Source organism: Gigantopelta aegis, chromosome 12, assembly GCF_016097555.1.
Source record: "Gigantopelta aegis isolate Gae_Host chromosome 12, Gae_host_genome, whole genome shotgun sequence".
In the NCBI taxonomy this organism is placed as follows: Eukaryota; Metazoa; Mollusca; class Gastropoda; order Neomphalida; family Peltospiridae; genus Gigantopelta; species Gigantopelta aegis.
The window spans coordinates 20,898,319-20,918,328 of NC_054710.1; the positions used below are offsets into that span (position 1 = coordinate 20,898,319).

The 20,010-nt window shown below is 36.1% G+C and overlaps 1 protein-coding gene across 6 annotated transcripts in view; it reads right to left on the bottom strand.

Annotated features, from left to right (window-relative positions):
* LOC121386338 overlaps positions 1-20,010 on the bottom strand; it is a 65,541-nt gene that overhangs the window by 37,996 nt on the left and 7,535 nt on the right. For 5 of the 6 annotated variants that reach the window (XM_041517210.1, XM_041517212.1, XM_041517209.1 and 2 more), the window contains exons 3-4: positions 19,362-19,736; positions 6,562-6,942 (exon numbers count right to left, since the gene is read on the bottom strand). In XM_041517210.1, the coding sequence (XP_041373144.1) occupies positions 6,562-6,942; positions 19,362-19,736 (756 nt within the window). Of the gene's footprint in view, positions 1-6,561; positions 6,943-19,361; positions 19,737-20,010 lie in introns of those variants that run through there. The other variant, XM_041517213.1, reaches the window with a different exon arrangement.

A 20,010-nucleotide genomic window follows, 5' to 3' on the forward strand; every position in this document is an offset into this window, starting at 1 on the left:
AACATAATAGACCTATATATATTTGTGACAGACAAAAATCAATCTCCACTAAGTGGATTTGCACCACAGACCCTCCGTGTAAGATTCCAGCGCTCTGCCAACTGAGCTAATAGGGAAATTCCCACTAGCTACTGCCAGTAGGAACACTTTAGACCAACACTACTACATATATTTCCAGCATAAATTTTTAGGTTTCTATAGGACGTATAGGTTAAACATAACTCATTTTCTAGTCAAATTGAGATAGTCTCATTGTTCACGTTATTGGGTTATGTACAGGTTATTTTTCAATGAGATATTGAAAACTGGTCTGTATATATAGTTACCTGGTTTCTACTACCACTGTATAATCTCCATCATTAATACACAGTGAAAACCTAGCATGCCCATGCAGTGACCAATTAAATCGAGTATAATTATGAAGGGCACAAATTCATCATTTGTCAATCATCAAACATTTACTCATTAATTTAATGCTGTTCTTTTATTTTATACTTCTGAACACACTATAGCATAACATGCATGCATTAATGTCTTTAAATGTATGTATTTATTATTTGGCCCAAATCGCAAATCTCACATGGAACATAGTCATTTTTATAACAGGTCGCAGCAGAGAGAAAGCATATGTGCTCACTATAATGTATATAACATTAGCGATATAGCAACTATTATCGTTCAGTTACTATTACCGCAAGTGCTAATATAACAGTACCAAGAAGGTATCCTAGGGTTATGTCATTTAGCCAAGCAGACGGCAAGTCTATTTTCTCAGTCAATAAAAGCCACTATAATTTTTTAAACTGAGTTTGTTGAACCAGAACATTACACTCACCAACTTTTCTCTCTAATTAACAATGTACACTACATGTAATGGGTATCTTATTCCTTGATCAACAACACTATTATAAAAGTAGTAGATGTACGTAGTAGACCGCCTTCAGAATGAGCTAATTTATGGAGGACATTATGTAGACCTGCTTTTTTGTATTCCATGTAAGCAAAAAGGTTTTGGTAAACAGGCTTTTGGTGGTGGGTGTGGCAAATATGAGGGTCTAAACAGATGGCCAACCACTAATAGCACTATTGGTAAAGCAGATAATTGACAGAACCTTTCAAATGATGATCGATACAAGTTGGAAACTTTATAGGCCCAAAGATATTTCTGAGGTGTACGTTCTTCAAATCCAATCAATGAACCACTTGAAGTTCCAATATGGCAGCCATTTTTCAGGATGGCCACCATATTGGCTTACAAATGTTCTATACAAAGATTTTAGATAATAGTCATCTTAAATTCTTTTTATAGGTTTAAAACATGCTAAACCCAACGTCTAATATGTACAAAAGCCTCTATTGGTAGGAGTGGTAAATATTGACGGTCAATATATATGGCAACCTTTCTAAAACACATGGTTACCTACTACTAGCACTATATTGGCAGAGCAGATAACAAAAATAACCTTTCAAATAAATATACTAGCATTGAACTTAGCACAGGTGATCTATTTGGGGTGTTCTTCTATGAGCAACTTGATATACATGTATCAATATGGCAGTAATTTTTTCAAGATGGCCACCATAATTGGAGGTCAATATATATATATGGGCAAGGACACTTCGGTATATTTGGTATTATTATTATGTTTAAGGTATTGGATATAGATATGTAACCGTTTGTTCACATCAGAAGATAGAAAAGGGCTTAGCCAAAATTTTAACCACTTGCAAAGTATATTATCTCGCCTTCATGTAAAATACCAAAATTTCATTGGTTATTTAGCCTTTGACAAAACCCTTATACTGGGCGGAGTCAAATCTCGTATCCACCACCTGTAACATCGGACTGTGGTTATTGTATTAATGCACCATGCAAAAATTTGTCTTTACCAATGTAAATAAAATTTGGCTGTTAAACGATTTGTCAACCACTTGATTACCACTTTTTTGTCTGCTATAATATACTATTGTGAATATCAAGCATTACAAGATATGCCAACATGAGTGGAGGTGGTGGGAAAGAAGTTTGAAGGAGAGGCCATTGCCCTCCTAAAAACAATTTTGGCTATGTCAGTGCCCAGGCAATGGTTTGCAAAGGATGTACAGGTAAATCCTATGGTTACCTGTCACAGCTAAATATATATATAGTCTGGCTTGCCCCATCCCAGTTGCGACATTGAGCAAGTTTGGTATTGTGGCCATAAAACTGCGAAGTTGTCATAACTTTGTAACGACTGTAACTACAAAGTAGATATAAGAACAGCCTTTTGCTGTCACAGCTTACTGTGTTATTAACCCAGGCCCAGATGCTTTGTCCTTGTGACTACTACTGAAGGTTGATCGAAAGTAACCTGTATGGTGGCGATGTGTGTCACTTCTGACATATAATTAACATTGCTCTTGGCTTTTGTGATGGATGCAGTCAAGTCAGAACGTTCCATCTTTTAGTCTTCAATAGAGTGCCTGAGAGAGCCATCTCAGTATGAATACTTTACAATATCCACAAGGGCTCCTATAGGCTAATTTTAATTAAAAGACTCAAGGAAGCCTCACATAACATTTGGTGCATTTACCAATTAGGTATACATGTAGATAATCTTAAAAAATGACGCTAAACCTTCGAACTAATTTGACATCAATCTTTATTGCCGAAAATGATGTAATCAATAAAGCATTGGAAGAAATAAAGGATTCTATTGCATCCAAATATATTATTTTTACAGATGTGTTCACTTTTGTGTCTCCAAGCTTTACATAATATGAAGCTGGAACACCCCTTAGTAGGGATGGTGATACAAACATTATTCTATACTCTTCAAAAAATGAAACGCAAAAGGGTACAAATGGGTTATAACTCCGATTTTATGTTTCCTACCGGTTCATGCTTTGTGAATATAAGGTCATTGCATGTCCCAAACACATTCCCACGGTTACATTCGATAAAACGTAGCTACTGTACAATAAAGTTCCAAAATGTGAATATTTGTAAAAACGCAGCCACGTGCAAACCATGTCACCACTGCACGTGCGTTGTCTTCACGTGCAACATGAACACCGACAGTATAAAAGTGCAGGGTGTTCGCTTGCCTGGCCTCTGTATCTGGCCGACAGTTGACAATCCAGGACATGCCACGTCTCAGTGAACCGCAGAGAAACAATGCCATCGGCCGACTAGACGCAGGCGAATCCAGAACGGCCGTTGCCAGGGCATTCCATGTGTCCCCAAGCACCATCTCCAGACTGTGGGACCGTTACCAGCAACATGGATCAACACGTGACCTCCCTAGATCCGGTCGACCACGGGTCACTACCCCCGGGCAGGACCGCTACATCCGGGTACGCCACCTTCGGGAACGATTGACTACTGCCACCTCCACAGCCGCAGCAATACCAGGTTTGCGCAGGATATCCGACCAGACCGTACGGAACCGCCTACGTGAGGTAGGAATTCGTGCCAGACGTCCAGTTCGAGGTGTCATCTTAACACCACAACACCGTCGACTCCGACTGCAGTGGTGCCAGATTCATCGACAATGGCCTCAACTGCGATGGAGACAGGTGTGGTTCAGTGACGAGTCCCGATTTCTGCTCCGACGTCATGATGGAAGATGTCGCGTGTATAGGCGTCGTGGTGAACGTTATGCGGCAAACTGCGTGCAGGAAGTGGACAGATTCGGCGGGGGTAGTGTCATGGTGTGGGCAGCCATCTCACACACTGGCAGAACTGACCTGGTCCACGTGCAGGGCAACCTGAATGCACAGGGCTACATTGACCAGATCCTCCGGCCAAACATCGTTCCAGTTATGGCCAACGCCAACGCAGTGTTCCAACATGACAACGCCAGGCCTCACACAGCACGTCTCACAACGGCTTTCCTACAGAACAACAACATTAATGTCCTTCCTTGGCCATCGATATCACCGGATTTGAACCCAATTGAGCATCTATGGGACGAGTTGGACCGACGCCTCCGACAGCGACAACCACAGCCCCAGACCCTGCCCGAGCTGGCAGCAGCCTTGCAGGCCGAGTGGGCCACCATCCCCCGGGACGTCATCCGTACTCTGGTTGCTTCAATGGGCAGGCGGTGCCAGGCAGTTGTCAACACACGCGGAGGCCACACCCGGTATTGACTCCAGATGACCTTGACCTTGGTGGTGTGTCCTATCACTTACTCACAATGGACTAGAGTGAATTGTGAACAATCCTGCAACATTTGGTAATTATCGGACTCACCATTCAATAATTAAATCAATTCTCCAAATGTTACGACAATGTGGTTTTGCGTTTCTTCTTTTGAAGAGTATATTTATCTATTGCAAATAAAGACATTTTTTCTGGGTGCACAACCATATGATGACATCAGGGGCAATGAAAAAGCAAACTCAGCTGTCAAGTCTGCTTCTTTGGATTTGCAGACTTTAACCAAACATGGCCCAAATCATCTTCTCATGGCCATGTATACATGTATGTTGTTATAAGGACAATTTAAAATCCAAGATGGTAATCATGTTTCACCATGCAGATTTCAATCATACTTGGTACATTAAATTAAATTAAATTAATGATTATTTCACAGCCCTGACCAGATGTTTTTATTTTTCATGCCAATTTGAAATCTCATATGGTTGACCTAGCCTCTGAATGGCTGAGAGATGTTCGATTTGTTCTCGGTAAAGTTCCACCAAGCAGATTTCAACCAAAGCTGGTGCAAATGATCCTCTGATGACTGACCATCACCAGTTTACACCTTCATTTATTCACTTATTATTTCACAGGTGAAATTAGAATTCACAAAATGTGTATATATATTTGCTATGTTAATGTCAAATTAAGGGTCACCAAAGGATCATCTGTCATAAATCATTATTACTATGCATGGTTCACTTTTCAGTTAGTTTAATACCAGGTTAGCTATTCAGGGCCCATGGACCTCTTGTTGTAAATTATTTATTTTATTATTTAATTAAAATTAATTAAATTAATATCATATTATCATTAGCAGGAGTAATATTAGATATGTGGGATGTGGGTGTATGTTCTCTGTAAAATATGTTCTTTTTATGGTTGCAGATTATTTCTGTATCTGATAAGATATAAAACAAAATCCACACTAGTAAACACAGGGGTGTATATTTGACTCACTGTAGCTACATTTTTACAAATCTTTATGTTACAGATCATAACGCAAGTGAAATGTCTACGTCATGGTGCATTGGTGGATGAGGTTTATTGGAAATGAGGAGGTAGGATGGGATAATTACAAGATGTTTTATTCATATTATTATTTATAATTATTAATAATTAACTGTATATATATATATATATATAAGACCTTTTTCTGGAAGCTTGCACAAATAAAGACATGCATGGTTGCTGCAAGCTAGTATGTGCAAGCTTGCATAAGTTATTAAGACATAATTGCGGGAAGCTTGCATAGTTGAGCACAATTAAAAGCTTGTACAAATGAAGAATTGCTTGCGGCAAGCTTGCGTAACTAAAGACGTGCTTGTAGCAACCTTGTGCAAACTTCCACAAGTGAAGACATATTTGTGAGAAGCTTGCATATAGTTGAAGATGTGCGTACAGCAAGCTTGCACAAATGAAGACATGCTTGTGGCAAGCTTGAAGAATTGCCAATTAGCTTACTTGAGTTAAATTAAGCTTGCAAATAGCTTGCTTAATTTTGCTTGTACTACCGCATAAGAATCTTGTAACCAGCTTGGAACAAACTACATGTAGCTGTAAGCATGCATTTTTGTCCGCAGCATGGCAACATGTGATCCACTTCATGAGATGAGCAAATATTTTGTGGTCAGTCCATTTCTGCCATTCTCAGATGAGACAATATTTGGTGGTGACTTTATTATCGCTGTGATGTAATCATCAAATACTGACACTCCCGAGTGAAATGAGATGTCATTAAATCTCATGTAAACTGAATGAACAATGATGCCAAATAATTAACCACTGAAAACAGTGCCTAGGTGGTTTTTCCATCAGGCGTCCTAGAGCTTTTCTATCAACTGATTGCACTAGAATACACGATGCCCCTACTTACCGTGCCATAATGTGAGAGGAAAACGAAGCGCACTTCTCTTCTTGCCAGTGCATGGGTTTCTTATGAGACAAATCTAGAATACACGATGCCCCTACTTACCGTGCCATAATGTGAGAGGAAAACGAAGCGCACTTCTCTTCTTGCCAGTGCATGGGTTTCTTATGAGACAAATCTAGAATACACGATGCCCCTACTTACCGTGCCATAATGTGAGACGAAAACGAAGCGCACTTCTCTTCTTGCCAGTGCATGGGTTTCTTATGAGACAAATCTAGAATACACGATGCCCCTACTTACCGTGCCATAATGTGAGACGAAAACGAAGCGCACTTCTCTTCTTGCCAGTGCATGGGTTTCTTATGAGACAAATCTAGAATACACGATGCCCCTACTTACCGTGCCATAATGTGAGACGAAAACGAAGCGCACTTCTCTTCTTGCCAGTGCATGGGTTTCTTATGAGACAAATTGCACTAGAATACACGATGCCCCTACTTACCGTGCCATAATGTGAGATGAAAACGAAGCGCACTTCTCTTCTTGCCAGTGCATGGGTTTCTTATGAGACAAATCCACATTGTGTTATCATGAGATGATACTAGGGCGATCTCCATAGTGTACAATTTAATGTTAGAATTGGCTTGGTCTGTTGCTATCCCACACTTAGGGTTATAACCTCTGGTTGTGTCACCGATTTGTGAACAGTTCGAGTATTCCTGACGCAGTGTGCCGACAACACTCAACGACTTGTTAACAGTCCCCTTAATGAATTGGACTGTTGCATTAAGACCGGCAGCATTTCTCATTTCACAGATCAGAGTCAGCGGTTTATCCAGCACAGGTGCTGAGAACATCTTCATTCGTAAGGACATCTCGAGAGCTAAGGAGAGACCAATATACATTTTATTGTCATTAAGTTACATGTATACATGAACATGTAGCAGGTTACATGTAGGCCCTACTGTGAAGAACATACAGAAAGTTACATATGAACACACAAGTTAATTGAACATTTCCCATTTTAGCGAATTCCACATTTTACATTTTTAATAAAGATTCCAATTAAAGTTAAAAACAAACAGAATAATGTGTGTGGTTCCGATTACATAAGCCAGAAAAATTAGGGTAGGTACATGTATATAGGCTGAATTGTTTTTACTTTTTTTCTCTTTTTTTTTGAGGCAAATTATTTAGAGTAGGTATAGACATTGCATAAAGTTTTTAAACTGAAATATTTTATATCAAGAGCAGCAAGAGATCAAGTTTTTTCTTAAGTTTGATTATATATTAATATAAGATTTACATATATGTTGTTAAATTTGGCTAAAAGATTAATATATAGTACATGTATATAGTAGAGTTGTGACATATAGTAGTATAACAGTGCAAAATGTGATACTAACATGTGTAGAGTAAAAGTCTTACTTGGTTTATATCACATTTAAAAGTGCATGTAAGCTATAACATAGGAGCTCCAATGACCCATTTCAGACAACATTATTGCTATTTACATGTATGTGTTGCTGTATTACTTAATCATTATTTTTGAAAAATATATGAATCATGAACAAAAGAAAAGCATCTATAATCAAGTTAAAATCAAGACATTAAAAATTAATGTCTCCCCCTGGTTGCCGCTATTTTAAATTTCAAAATGGTTGCCATAAGCTACAATTTGCATTGAAACTCAAAGAACATAAAACCATTTTACCAAAACCTATATTCACGGTTCAAAGAGCTATGAAACTAATGGTGCGTATAACAAGTAATATAAATGTTAACATATTTGCCAAACAAAACAAAAAAAGAATCATGTCCAATTACAAATGCCCTGTATTTAATCCTTGCCGTGTAAATTATCATATTATGATACTAATTTTTTTTTTAATTCTGACAATTTAAAGTACCTTGGAATCACAAAAAAATAGTGTTCTTCTATTTGACACCACGACCTAAAACAACACACTTCATTATCATTTCCATCACAAAAACAATTGGAAATTATCATTTGGAAGTGTCCCTAATATGTACAGCGAGCCAATGAGAATATAGCTGGAATGGTCTATAGATAACTCAAAGAACCTGCTCAGTACCAATGTTTCCATGGACTACATACATATGAAAGTTGGATACGGGTAGAATCCACACAAACATCAATACCGTTATCATCAAGTCAAGAAATGTGGACCAATACAGGAACATCAGGTGCATTATCCACCCTCACCAAAATACAAACTATGTTTTCTGCAAACTCTATTCATGTTAAGCCATTTGTATTCGTGTTCTGTCTTCTGACTGTTTACTTGTTTATGGTCTCAGTAACACGAACCAGATCAAAAGTAGATCGAAGAACTGTATTGTTTCAGCTCAATCAGATATCTGATGAGGATTGCTATCAAAGAAAAATGGATCAACTCTGTTGACTTTGATGTTGTGGCAGACCTATTGGTATCACCAGAATCCTAACAGACAGCTCAGATGGATATGTGCTCATACATTAAACGGCTTGGCTAAATAGACCTTTGCCATAATGACCAATACCCGACTGACTGACTGACTGAATTAATATTTAACGACACCCCAGCACATATCTGACTGTGTTATGATGTTTAAAAAAAATATCTATTTTTGAACATCAATCAAAAGGATACTAACAAAATTACCAGTCTGCACCATCAAACAGAGGATATACCCGTTTATTGCTATTGGTACTTGCTATGAGAAGTTCTTAATTGTCATATCTAATTTTTACTAAAATGGTGAAAGCATATGTATCAGTAATGATAAAGATTCATTAATTTTGTCAAACGGTCAACTAAAAAACAATCTGCTAAATATTATGAGTATATGGCGCCAGTGCATACCCAAATATATTTAGGGGATGGCATTTTACCTGTTTTACCCTCTGGCAGAAACCCTGTATTTCGATTCCATCCTGAAATTATGTTGAAATTTTTAAAATACTTAATTTTATTATAAATTTTAAGTTTACCTACCGTATCTGTGATATTTGTATTGTTTGCACAGCTCTATACTCTGTGCTTTAGTTTTACTCTGGACTTTGTATATATTAATCTTGATCATCATGGATTAATTTACCTTACAGGTAGTCTGACACCCAATAGCCGATGCAATTTATTTTGCTGGCTGTCGTACATTAATTCATTTATTTTGATTTGATCCTGAACTTTTGTTGAAATTCTTTACAGATACCAACCTTTATCCCAAGTTTTAAATTTACTTTCCAGTGATCTTTATAAACTGTATTTTGAAGTTTTATATTAATGTTGATCATTATTTCATTTACCTTACTTTGATACCCAATAGCTGATGTAGTTTTCATGCTGGAGTGTCATAAACCATTCTCTCTCAATCTCGTCTCCAAGGAACACTTTGTTCAGTATCGCAGCGCAAATCATTACGCAAACTTTTGAGATTGCAACATAATTTTCTAAAATGTTAAATAGTAGGTGCCACCTTAGTTTTTAAACACTTCAACTTATTTTTCACTTATTAAAGCAGTTTTTGATAATTTCAAATTAGAAGTACTTACATTTTATTATTTAGAATATTAATTCTCGTACACCTCAAGTAGTTCTGGTCATCCAGGTTTTTGCAAATACCCCAAAATGCATTTTTCCATAATTTGTTAAACAAGCTCCAGTTATTTATAGACGGTATTTCTCCATTTAAACATCAAAGACTTTAGCTTCTTTCTGTTATATAATTTTATACAAATGTGTTTGCAGGTCTATAGATAATTAACTAATACACTTAGTGTTCCATTTTCACGGGCTCAACCGAGGGTATGCGCCTTTAATTTTCAACTGCAGTGATCACCACAGGGGACAATATTTCGAAATCTGAGGGAACCGGAAGTCGTTTCACGTGGTTTTTACCTAGGTAACCAATTGTTTGGTTACGTGAACTATATTTGCGTAACCCGTGGGTTACCTGATCGGTTACCTCAAAATTACTTTGAAATTATATTTTAAATACATAGTTTTTAGCTCAAACATGAAGTTAAAACAAATACAAAAGAAAACATTTAAAAAAAAAAAAAATGTCTTTAAAGGGACATTCCCGAGTTTGCTGCACTTTTTAAGATGTTATCAACTAACAGAGACTTTTTAACGATTGTAATTAAATATCAAATATATTTTTCGGCATAAAATATTAGTGGCTGCATGTATATTAAACGTGTTTCTGATCATTCTGATATTTGTACTAGGTTAAATTTCATTTTATTTTCTAAAATATATTTTTTCGTACGTACGAAATTATTTGAAGACAAAATCCAGTTTAGGCTTATTTCAAATATTAAGAAGACCAGAAACACATTGAATATACAGACACTGATATTCTAAATAAGAAAATAAATTTAATATGTAAGATTAATAGTAGAAATATTTTATTAGTCGGAAGCATCTAACAATACAGCAAACTCAGGAATGTCCCTTTAATGCTTGCTAAAGTTAACAATATTATAAAAGAACTGAATATCAGCCCCAGTACTGAAACAAAATACAGGGGCGTAGCCAGACATTTTCTTAGCATTACGCACGCCAAAGGCGTTCCCGAGCGGGGATATTCAGCGGGCTTCCCCCTGTGAAAAGTTTGAAACTCAGGACGCCTGTAGATGCAATCTGCATGAGCCCTTTTTTTTTCTTCTTTTTTTGTAATTTTTTTTTCGAGTCAATTTTATAGAACAATTACAGACAGCCTCTACCTATTCCCGGATTTTGTTTTTGCATTACGCATATGCGTACTGTGTGTAATGAGTTTTGAAATATATACATAATCATTTGGAGAGATTCCTTTTTGCGTTTTGCAGTGACTATGCTACTTTCACTTTATCGATGGTACTTCTATACTACATTGACGTTCCAAGTATTTGTTTTTTTAAAGCTCATTATGCGATGTTAGTATTGCTCAAATTTTGTGACACTTTTGGATTCCTGTTTACGTTAAAACTGTTTTTAACATATGTAAAATTATAGGCAATCCAATATTATGTCTACATATATTCCTTTAGAGATAAAATAGCAGCAGATAATTTAGATGTCCCCAGTGGTCTGAGCACATTTCTTTAAAACTTTTGGCTCGACTCTATACGTGAAATACAAGTGATTCACCGATATTTTAGAAATACTGCTGTATAAGTGAATATCTATGTTCTGTCCTGTCCAAGGAAAGATCATATAAAAGATGACTTGCTGCTTTGAAACATGTAGAGAGCTTCCTCTGAAAACTATGGGTCAGAATTAATTATCAATTTAATTTTTCACATCCAATAGTCAGTGATGAACTAATCATTAAACAAATGAAAATAGGCAGCAATCTGTCCTTGGAGGCCACATTTCAATATTCTCGGGCAATTGCTGTATTAATGCCACCGCTTACACACCCTATCTATAAACTACATGTAGCTGTCCACAAAACATAAAAATTGAAGCACAATAGTCTTAACAAACAAAGTGATGTTTCATTCTGACTCACTAATATATCTACCGGCCTCGGTGGCGTCGTGGTAGGCCATCGGTCTACAGGCTGGTAGGTACTGGGTTCGATCCCAGTCGAGGCATGGGATTTTTAATCCAGATACCGACTCCAAACCCTGAGTGAGTGCTCCACAAGGCTTAATGGGTAGGTGTAAACCACTTACATCGACCAGTGATCCATAACTGGTTCAAAAAAGGCCATGGTTTGTGCTATCCCGCCTGTGGGAAGCGCAAATAAAAGATCCCTTGCTGCTAATCGGAAGAGTAGCCCATGTAGTGGCGACAACGGGTTTCCTCTCAAAATCTGTGTGGTCCTTAACCATATGTCTAACGCTATATAACCGTAAATAAAATGTGTTGAGTGCGTCGTTAAATAAAACATTTCTTTCTTTCTTTTTTTTCACTAATATATCTGAACAGTATATGCAAACAAATATTTTATAAATAATATATATATTTATTTCCAACTGTTAGATTGGATTCTCTCACATCCATTTTCCTCAGTTATGTCCTGTTCAGTGTCATCTTGATATATGTCATCCAACATTCAGATGGGATTCTGAAAAACAAATGTAGTCTGGATAGATCTGCTATGTAATTAGCTATTGTTTATTATTAATGTAAACAGTTAGTTCTTTCTGTTAGTTTTAAAAAGACTACCCTAGAGAACTAAGTTTCAAGTGTGGGGAATCAAAACTTCAAGAGAAAACAAACTAATTTTCAGTTAAATTTTCAAGTTTACTTTTTTACCTGGTATCAATCAAATATCAAGGATAAAACAGACTTTGAAATATTTAATGTTGACCTTTAATTTTAATTATGAAGAAATCAAAAAATAAAATACATGATATATATTTGAATCTAAAGAATCTGTACCAATTTTCAGGCCTACAAAATATAAACTATTACGAAAAGATAAAGGGTGTTGGACTGGGAGGGAAATAATGAAATTAAAAAACAAACAAACATGCATTTGTCTACATGTATTAAATAAATAAATCAATGTGCTCTAGTGGTGTCTTTAAACAAAACAAACTTACTTTTTGTATAGACAATGAATCCATGACGTTTTGCCCCCAGTTTGACCTGTTCGCCCCATGTACCAGTTCGCCCCCAACTGTTTGCTTGTTCACCCCCAACTATTTGTCAGTTCGCCCCCAAATCCCAATAATTTGTAACTTTTAAACAATTACTGTATTGTTTCTTTAGAGGCATGTTAAACCGTGTTTGTGTGTGTGTTTCTTTTCTTAGAGTGGAGGGAATGTCGTCTTTCCACGATTTGGTTGGATCCTGAGTCAGTGCGGGCACATTTGACATAATCACCAGTTTAATTAATTAATATGTGTATATAAATCTTTATGGGTGTGAACTGGTACCTTTGTGGGGGCAAACTGGTTAAGCACGCGAGGGTGAACCGACATCCAAGGATAAGGAAGACTTGCCAAACAACCAATTACCTAAGCCAAAATCATTTTTATTACCTAACATAATATTAGGGGAGGGGGCGAACCCTCTAATAGTTGGGGGTGAACTGAATGGGGGCGAACTGGTTTGGGGACGAAACATATGGTACCCCAAAACAATATATATTACTAAGTAAAATGAAAAATGACTGCTACTTGTGATACTTTAAATAAATTAAACCAATTAAAACTAAATTAATTTGTAAACAAAGACTGCTGACCTATAAGAGTACGTGAAACTGGTCATGTGACCTAAATCGCCACAAAAAAGCATTACTATCATTGTAAAAATCTGTACCCATCGGTGAAATAACAAAAAACATTCTGTAATAAATGCATTAATTTGGCATCTTAAAATATTTATTTTGCATTTAAATGTATTATTTATGATGTCAACATGATCTATGTGTATTTAAATTGCCCCCCAAAAATATGCCTTGATCGGCCATTTTGGAAATTTTCTGTCATTACCCAATGTGGCATCATGTAGAACACGTTACATTCGTTTGATTGTCATCAAACATCACACAATATTAGAACAAATACAGTTAAAGATGTCAACTTATATATTAAAGGTGTCTAGAATAAGTAAGAAAATAGTAAAATCATGTTTACCTTTTTCCCTTCCAAACGTGACGAAAATAGTAGGACATCCGAAACTTGACCGAAGTTCTTCATTTTCCGCCATAGCCAAGTATTTGGTGGATGCGGGCTAAAACGGCACCAGGCGAAAACGGAACCGTTTTGGTTAAAACGGCACCACATGTTGGCGAAAACGGAGCCTCACATTGGCTAAAACGGCACCATCACGTGACCATGCATTGGCTAAAATGGCACCACGAATGATTAATAAATATTAGTTTCCACGAATGGTTAATAAATATTAGTTTATAGCTTACCCTAGGAAATACTTTGTTCTGTAATTAAGTAAACAATAACGTTTGATGCTCACTTGTACAAAGAAATTAACTGATGTTGGCTTTCTTTTCATTCGTACTCAAGTATGAGTTGCGTTTAAATATGGTATGTCTTGTGTCAGTCAGGGCACATTCATTTCATGAAGTACGATCCAACATGCCGCATCTTTGCATTTTATGCAAAAAACTATGTACACCTAAACAACAATGTTTAGAATGTCCAGAATGTTGTTTATGGCAGCATCGTACATGCCAAACGAACATTACTCAAGAAGAATACAGGAAACCTGTACGTAACGACACGGAAATCGACACACAAGTTCATCAGAAAAATCATGGCCCTTCCCTTTCTCCCGGCAAGAGAAATCCATCTGATGTATAATAAGATTGAGCGATTGGTGCCACGAGGGGGGAAACTTGAACAACTAATTCAATATGTTGGCCGTCAGTGGATGGACCACCCCATATTTGTTCCCAGATGCTGGTCCATATTCGGTGTGACGGTCCGAACCAACAATCATGTCGAAGGTAAGTTAACATCTATAAACATTTGAAAATAATTTTACATATTTAGGAGTTCACAGACTCCCTTCATATTTCTACATTTCTGACCAGAGGACTATATCGTTTATAGTCACTGTATCGTTCATATCCATACTTTATGCATTCAAATTTATTCAATTAATACTTCAGATATCGTAGTTATTGTTTTAATATTATTATTTCAGGTTGGCATCATAGAATTAATAACAAGGTGGGAGACCAGCAACAAGGGATTTACAAATTAAGCCCTGAACTGTACAAGGAGGCCCGATTGCTGCCTATCCAGACCAGGATGGTCCAGGAAGGCAACCTTCAAATGTATATACGAGAGACGGCAACCATCCGACAGGAAGACATTTTCCAAGTTTGGGGGGAATATAAGGACGGAGAACTTTCCCTCAGTTGCTGGGACGGTGTGCTGCCATTCATGGGCCGGTAACAAATTGAACTCTCCGTAGAGAACAGTGTTTAATCATCTAACCTCAGGGCACAATATATCATGCGAATGATCGTTTTGTTCGCGTGTCGGTTATGCAAAATTTAATTCACGCAGCATACTGATAGGCACTACTCACTTGCGAGATGAGGCTAGATGCTGGCGCATTAATGGCGTTCTTTTAAGAGGAATGGTGGTCTTTATTTGGCATTAGTGTATTCTTTTAATAAAATGTTTTCTTTTGTATTTTGTCTGACGTCAGTATCTAATTAAATGAAAGTTTGAGGCAACCAACTAGCAGATCAACAAATTCAGTACATGCGTCTTTGTCATTATTTTTATGTGATTATCCATTTTTATGCGTCTTTGTGAATCTTTATGCGTCTTTGTCAATTTTTATGTTATTTTGTTCAATTTTAAATGTCTGTTAATTTGTATGTGTCTTTGTGTATCTTTGTAGTGTTTAGTAGGAACATTTAATTATTATTGTCACGTGTAATGTTGTATTAAAAATGATATATACATTATATAAATGGTGTTTTGTTGCTTACTTAGAAATTGTGTTGATCGATGGAAAGTATTTTTGTGTTCGGTCATTTGGGGACTCTGTTATACAGGTAGTTTAAAAAACCCACATTAGTTATGTATTTATTTATAAGATACACAACCCCACATGTATAAATTTAAATTAAACAATTGATATATAATCTTACAAAAACAATAATAAACAATGCCGTGCAGACAAGCAAAAGAAAAGTTACTATCGACAAAGCAGTTTATCTACAAGTAGGGGCCTATTTAATTTGTTTTGTTATTAAATTTATTTTGAGTCACTGTTCACATGTTGTTTCATCTTCTTGGTTAATTAATTTACAACGTTTTGCTGATAATGTGACCTGGAAATCTAAACTTCATGAATACGTATCTTACTCCAATTTAGTGGTTGGTGGAAAGCTATACCTAAACATTTTGTAAGCCCCACGATAATTGATGACGTTTTATGTGTGCTGTTACGTTTACCCCCCCCCCCCCCCCCCGTTGTCAAATGGCGTCTGCTTCAGTTATAATGGAACGACAATAACAAACCTGTTTGTGGAATGTAGCACGCGAAATAATGGTCCAGTCTTATTATTGTCATGATGGTTTTAACTGTTAAAATTAGTTAAAACCTATGTGTCTACGAAAAAAAAAGTTTGGTGCCGTTTTAGCCAAAACGGTGCCGTTTTGGTAAGGTGCCGTTTTGGCCATCAAAAAGTGGTGCCGTTTTAGCCTGATACCGTATTCGGTAATAAACTGTGATTGTTTCTGCTCAATCAAAATGATCTCAAACCAATTCATAATGCAAAATACACAATGTTTTGTCATTATTTATTATTAAATTTATTTTGGCAAACTGCAAATGGCGCGTTTTGTCCTGTTGTTATCTCTAAGCCAATTAAATCCCAGGTATGACTGTTCAGGAACCGACCAATCATATTATCGCTTTTAACCTTCGTTCGTCTTTTAAGACGACACAGACTTATAATAATAATAATTATTATTATCATAATTATGTACTAATCTAGCGCCTTTGTGGCCTTCTGTCTATTAAGCATTATAAATGATTACTCTGCATATAATAAAATAAACAATGTAATAACAAAACACAACGTAATTATTATCCAGATTCCAATTAATTGAATTACAAATAAATAGAATTTAAACGTACAGGGCCCTATATTTCACAAAACATCGTAAGTTACGTCTGCTACTAGCAGTTACACCGGCCGTGCGTTTACACGTGTTTGGCATCACCATTTTTTTTTTTTTTTTTTTTTTAATACCAAAGCTCATATTTTTTCTAGCGAATATAGATAAGGTTACCTAAAGGTGTGGGGTTTGTTTTTTTTGTGGTTTTTTTGTGATGATCCCATCACGAAGAATCTGCCCCCCCCCCCCCCCAAATTAAAAAAAAGAAGAAATCTTGCCTATGGATTGTAGTTTCTATAAATGGATTTGTGAGGACCAGGGATGGGAGTGATACACCAGCTTACTTTATTTTTCTTCCTTGTGATTTAACAAAAAAAAAAACATTTTTATTATTATGTGTGTGAAAATTAAGATTTATAAACCCAAAACAAAATCAATCTTAATAAATAATAGACCAAGAGTAATGATACCTGAAAGGAAGGGGGGGGGGGGGCACAATCTGTTATAGTAATATCAATTCATTTTAATTTGGTTTTTGTGCCTATTTTCACACAATCTGGTAAAAAAAAAAAATAATAATAATTAATTACATATGATCAGTGAAAACCCCCACAAATTGTATATATTTTACATAATAGAATAAATAATATAAAAAAGGAATAAAAGTATGTATAAAAAGTACGAGTATTCAGTACTGTATCTTGAAAATTAATAAAAGATGGCACCGTTGAAGCGTTTGACAGCCTGAGCTAGCACATGTTTAGACAAAGAGAGTAATAACGTCATCACTGATTGGATGAAATTTGACCTCTACTGGCTCTTGAGATAACAGTAAATGTAATTGTTCTGCTTACTCCCACTTGTTAAAAAAAAGGTGGAAACCTTTTGTTAATTTTAAAATCCTTTATAATTATTGGATACACTACATTGAACAGTCAACAATAAATATATTTGTAGATTATTTCATTTTATTTTATGCTATTTTAAGCAGTTTGTATTGCACAAAAGCCTCTTGCTTCGGACTAGGACACTCGACCCAACAGAGCTCCATACACAGGTGTTGACAGATATGTTGATTGTAACCAGTTGCAAATTCTGGGTCCTTTGTTTTAATTGGAGTGTAATACATTGATGGCTCTCTAAACCAAGAATGGTGCTATTGTTAATGTCTGTGTAATCTCTTGACCGACTCAGCGACTTTGACAAATGTGTAGCCTAGTGGCAGTCGATTGACACTACTGTAGGTCCGACTTCAGTGACTGGCGATATACTTAGGCAGACTTTAAAATCACAAACGTCTGAAACACCAGACCACTATTGACCACTATTTATTTATTATTTTAAATCATGCACGAGATACCGATGTCTGGGCTGGCCGGTCCGCTTGACTGATAGGAATTTGTTTCAGTAATAGAAATGGACAGGTGCTTCGGACCGACAAGAATGACAAAAGTGGGACCGGCAAACGCGCGTTTTTAAAAAATAATTTCGGTCTCAGAGATCGAGAATCGGTCCCAGACCGGGGAAAAAAGGGCTTTTCCCCACCCTTGATATATATATATACATACATATATACATGTATATATATATATATATATATATATATATATGAGATGTGAGTGGTAGCCTACCCTGTAATATTTCGTTTTTAGCACCCCACCCCCTAAAATAAATCCATACTGTGATCGATAAACATTGTGATGGGGATCACACATACACCCCCCCCCTATTTATAGGAGGTAGTATGGGATAATTACAAGATGATCCTGTTTTAATCATATATAACCATATGTATCAATATATCTTGTAATTATCCCATACTACCCCCTTCACTTTCAATAGACTCCCCCACCCCGATATTTTTTTTTTTTTTTTTTTTTTAATTATCGTAAATACTATCTAAATCTGCTACATGTATGTTTGGTTGTTTAGCCACTGTTCCCAATGAATTCAATAAATCCTGTGAGAAGTTATGAATTTTTAAAAAATAACCATGAAAATGTCTTGGACTTAGTTTTTTCCCCATTCATTTGGAACACATTATTTCCTTTGCAAAAGGACTATCTCCAAACTAATTGTTCACTTATATTTCACTTATAGAAACAAACAAAAAATGTCTTAATTCCAGTTCACTTATACCACTGATAAACTACTTATCAATTAACAATTTTTTTCACTTATACTTATACACACTGATACTTCACTTATACCAATATATAGGTAACTTATAAGTGGCGTATAAGTAAAGTATATTCCACTTATAAGTTTGTATAGGTTATTTCCGTAAGGGTACTGAACATTTACTTTAGACTGGTTGCAATTTACAACTGTTGAAATATAACGCCGTTTACTGATTTTCTGTACATCAAGTATCTAAAATTCAGCCTAAAACATTTGTCGAAATACTAGTAGTATGTCTGCGTGAATAAACGTCCTGTAATCGTGAAGTTTGCAAGTTTTAATTTCTGAACGTTTACAGGTCATGATGTAACCAGTTTGCGGTTCGCGTAAATTTAACTTTGCGTAACCGACACGTGAACAGAACGGCGGTTTGCATGAAATATTGTGCCCCGTCACCAACTGTCGCTCATCAAAATTTAAAAAACATAAATGTTTCCTACATATAGACTCTTTCTCACTGTCCGTCTCTCTGCCTTTCTCTCTCGATATCAGTCTCTCTCTAACATGCACGCATTAGTTCTAGAGAAGTCATCCCATTGATAAAAAAACAATTTCAAAAGTATACGTACAGTTTACTATCAGATTGATTTTGTTGCTGTACCTTTCATCCCAATGCAGCTGACACCACCAATCTGTTCTGTCTGTGGAAGATACATCTTTTATAATGAACTTATATTCCCTCACATCCGACTTAAGTTCCTTTGTGCCAAATCCACAAACACTATAGTACCCTTTACGTATCCAATTTGGCATAGGAGTTGGACTTTGACTGCAGTTATCACCAATCTGCCATATACGATGATATTTATATTTTGAGAATACAGAATTGCGCAAATATACGGAATAATTGTCGACAGCAGTTGCACCTGACACAGTACAAGTGAAGACAAAACATTGACTCAGTGATCCATATGGTGCTGAACCTGACAGTGCTAATTTGACATCTGAAAGAAAAAAAATCAATTATTAATAATAGTAACATTAAGCATTTTATTATTTACATTAAAATTTGTTGGTAACAGATGTAACACCTCAGTTGTAGTAACTAACGCAACATATTAAGTAATACAGCCTTTTCCATTGTAACATTTCTCCTAGAAATAATAGAAGTCTGTGAAATGTGTTAATCCCCAAACTAGAGTGAGGACTTTAACACATTTCACAATAAGTTTCATAATTTCCGTATGACCTTTGCACAAGTTTTATAATTTCTTTATT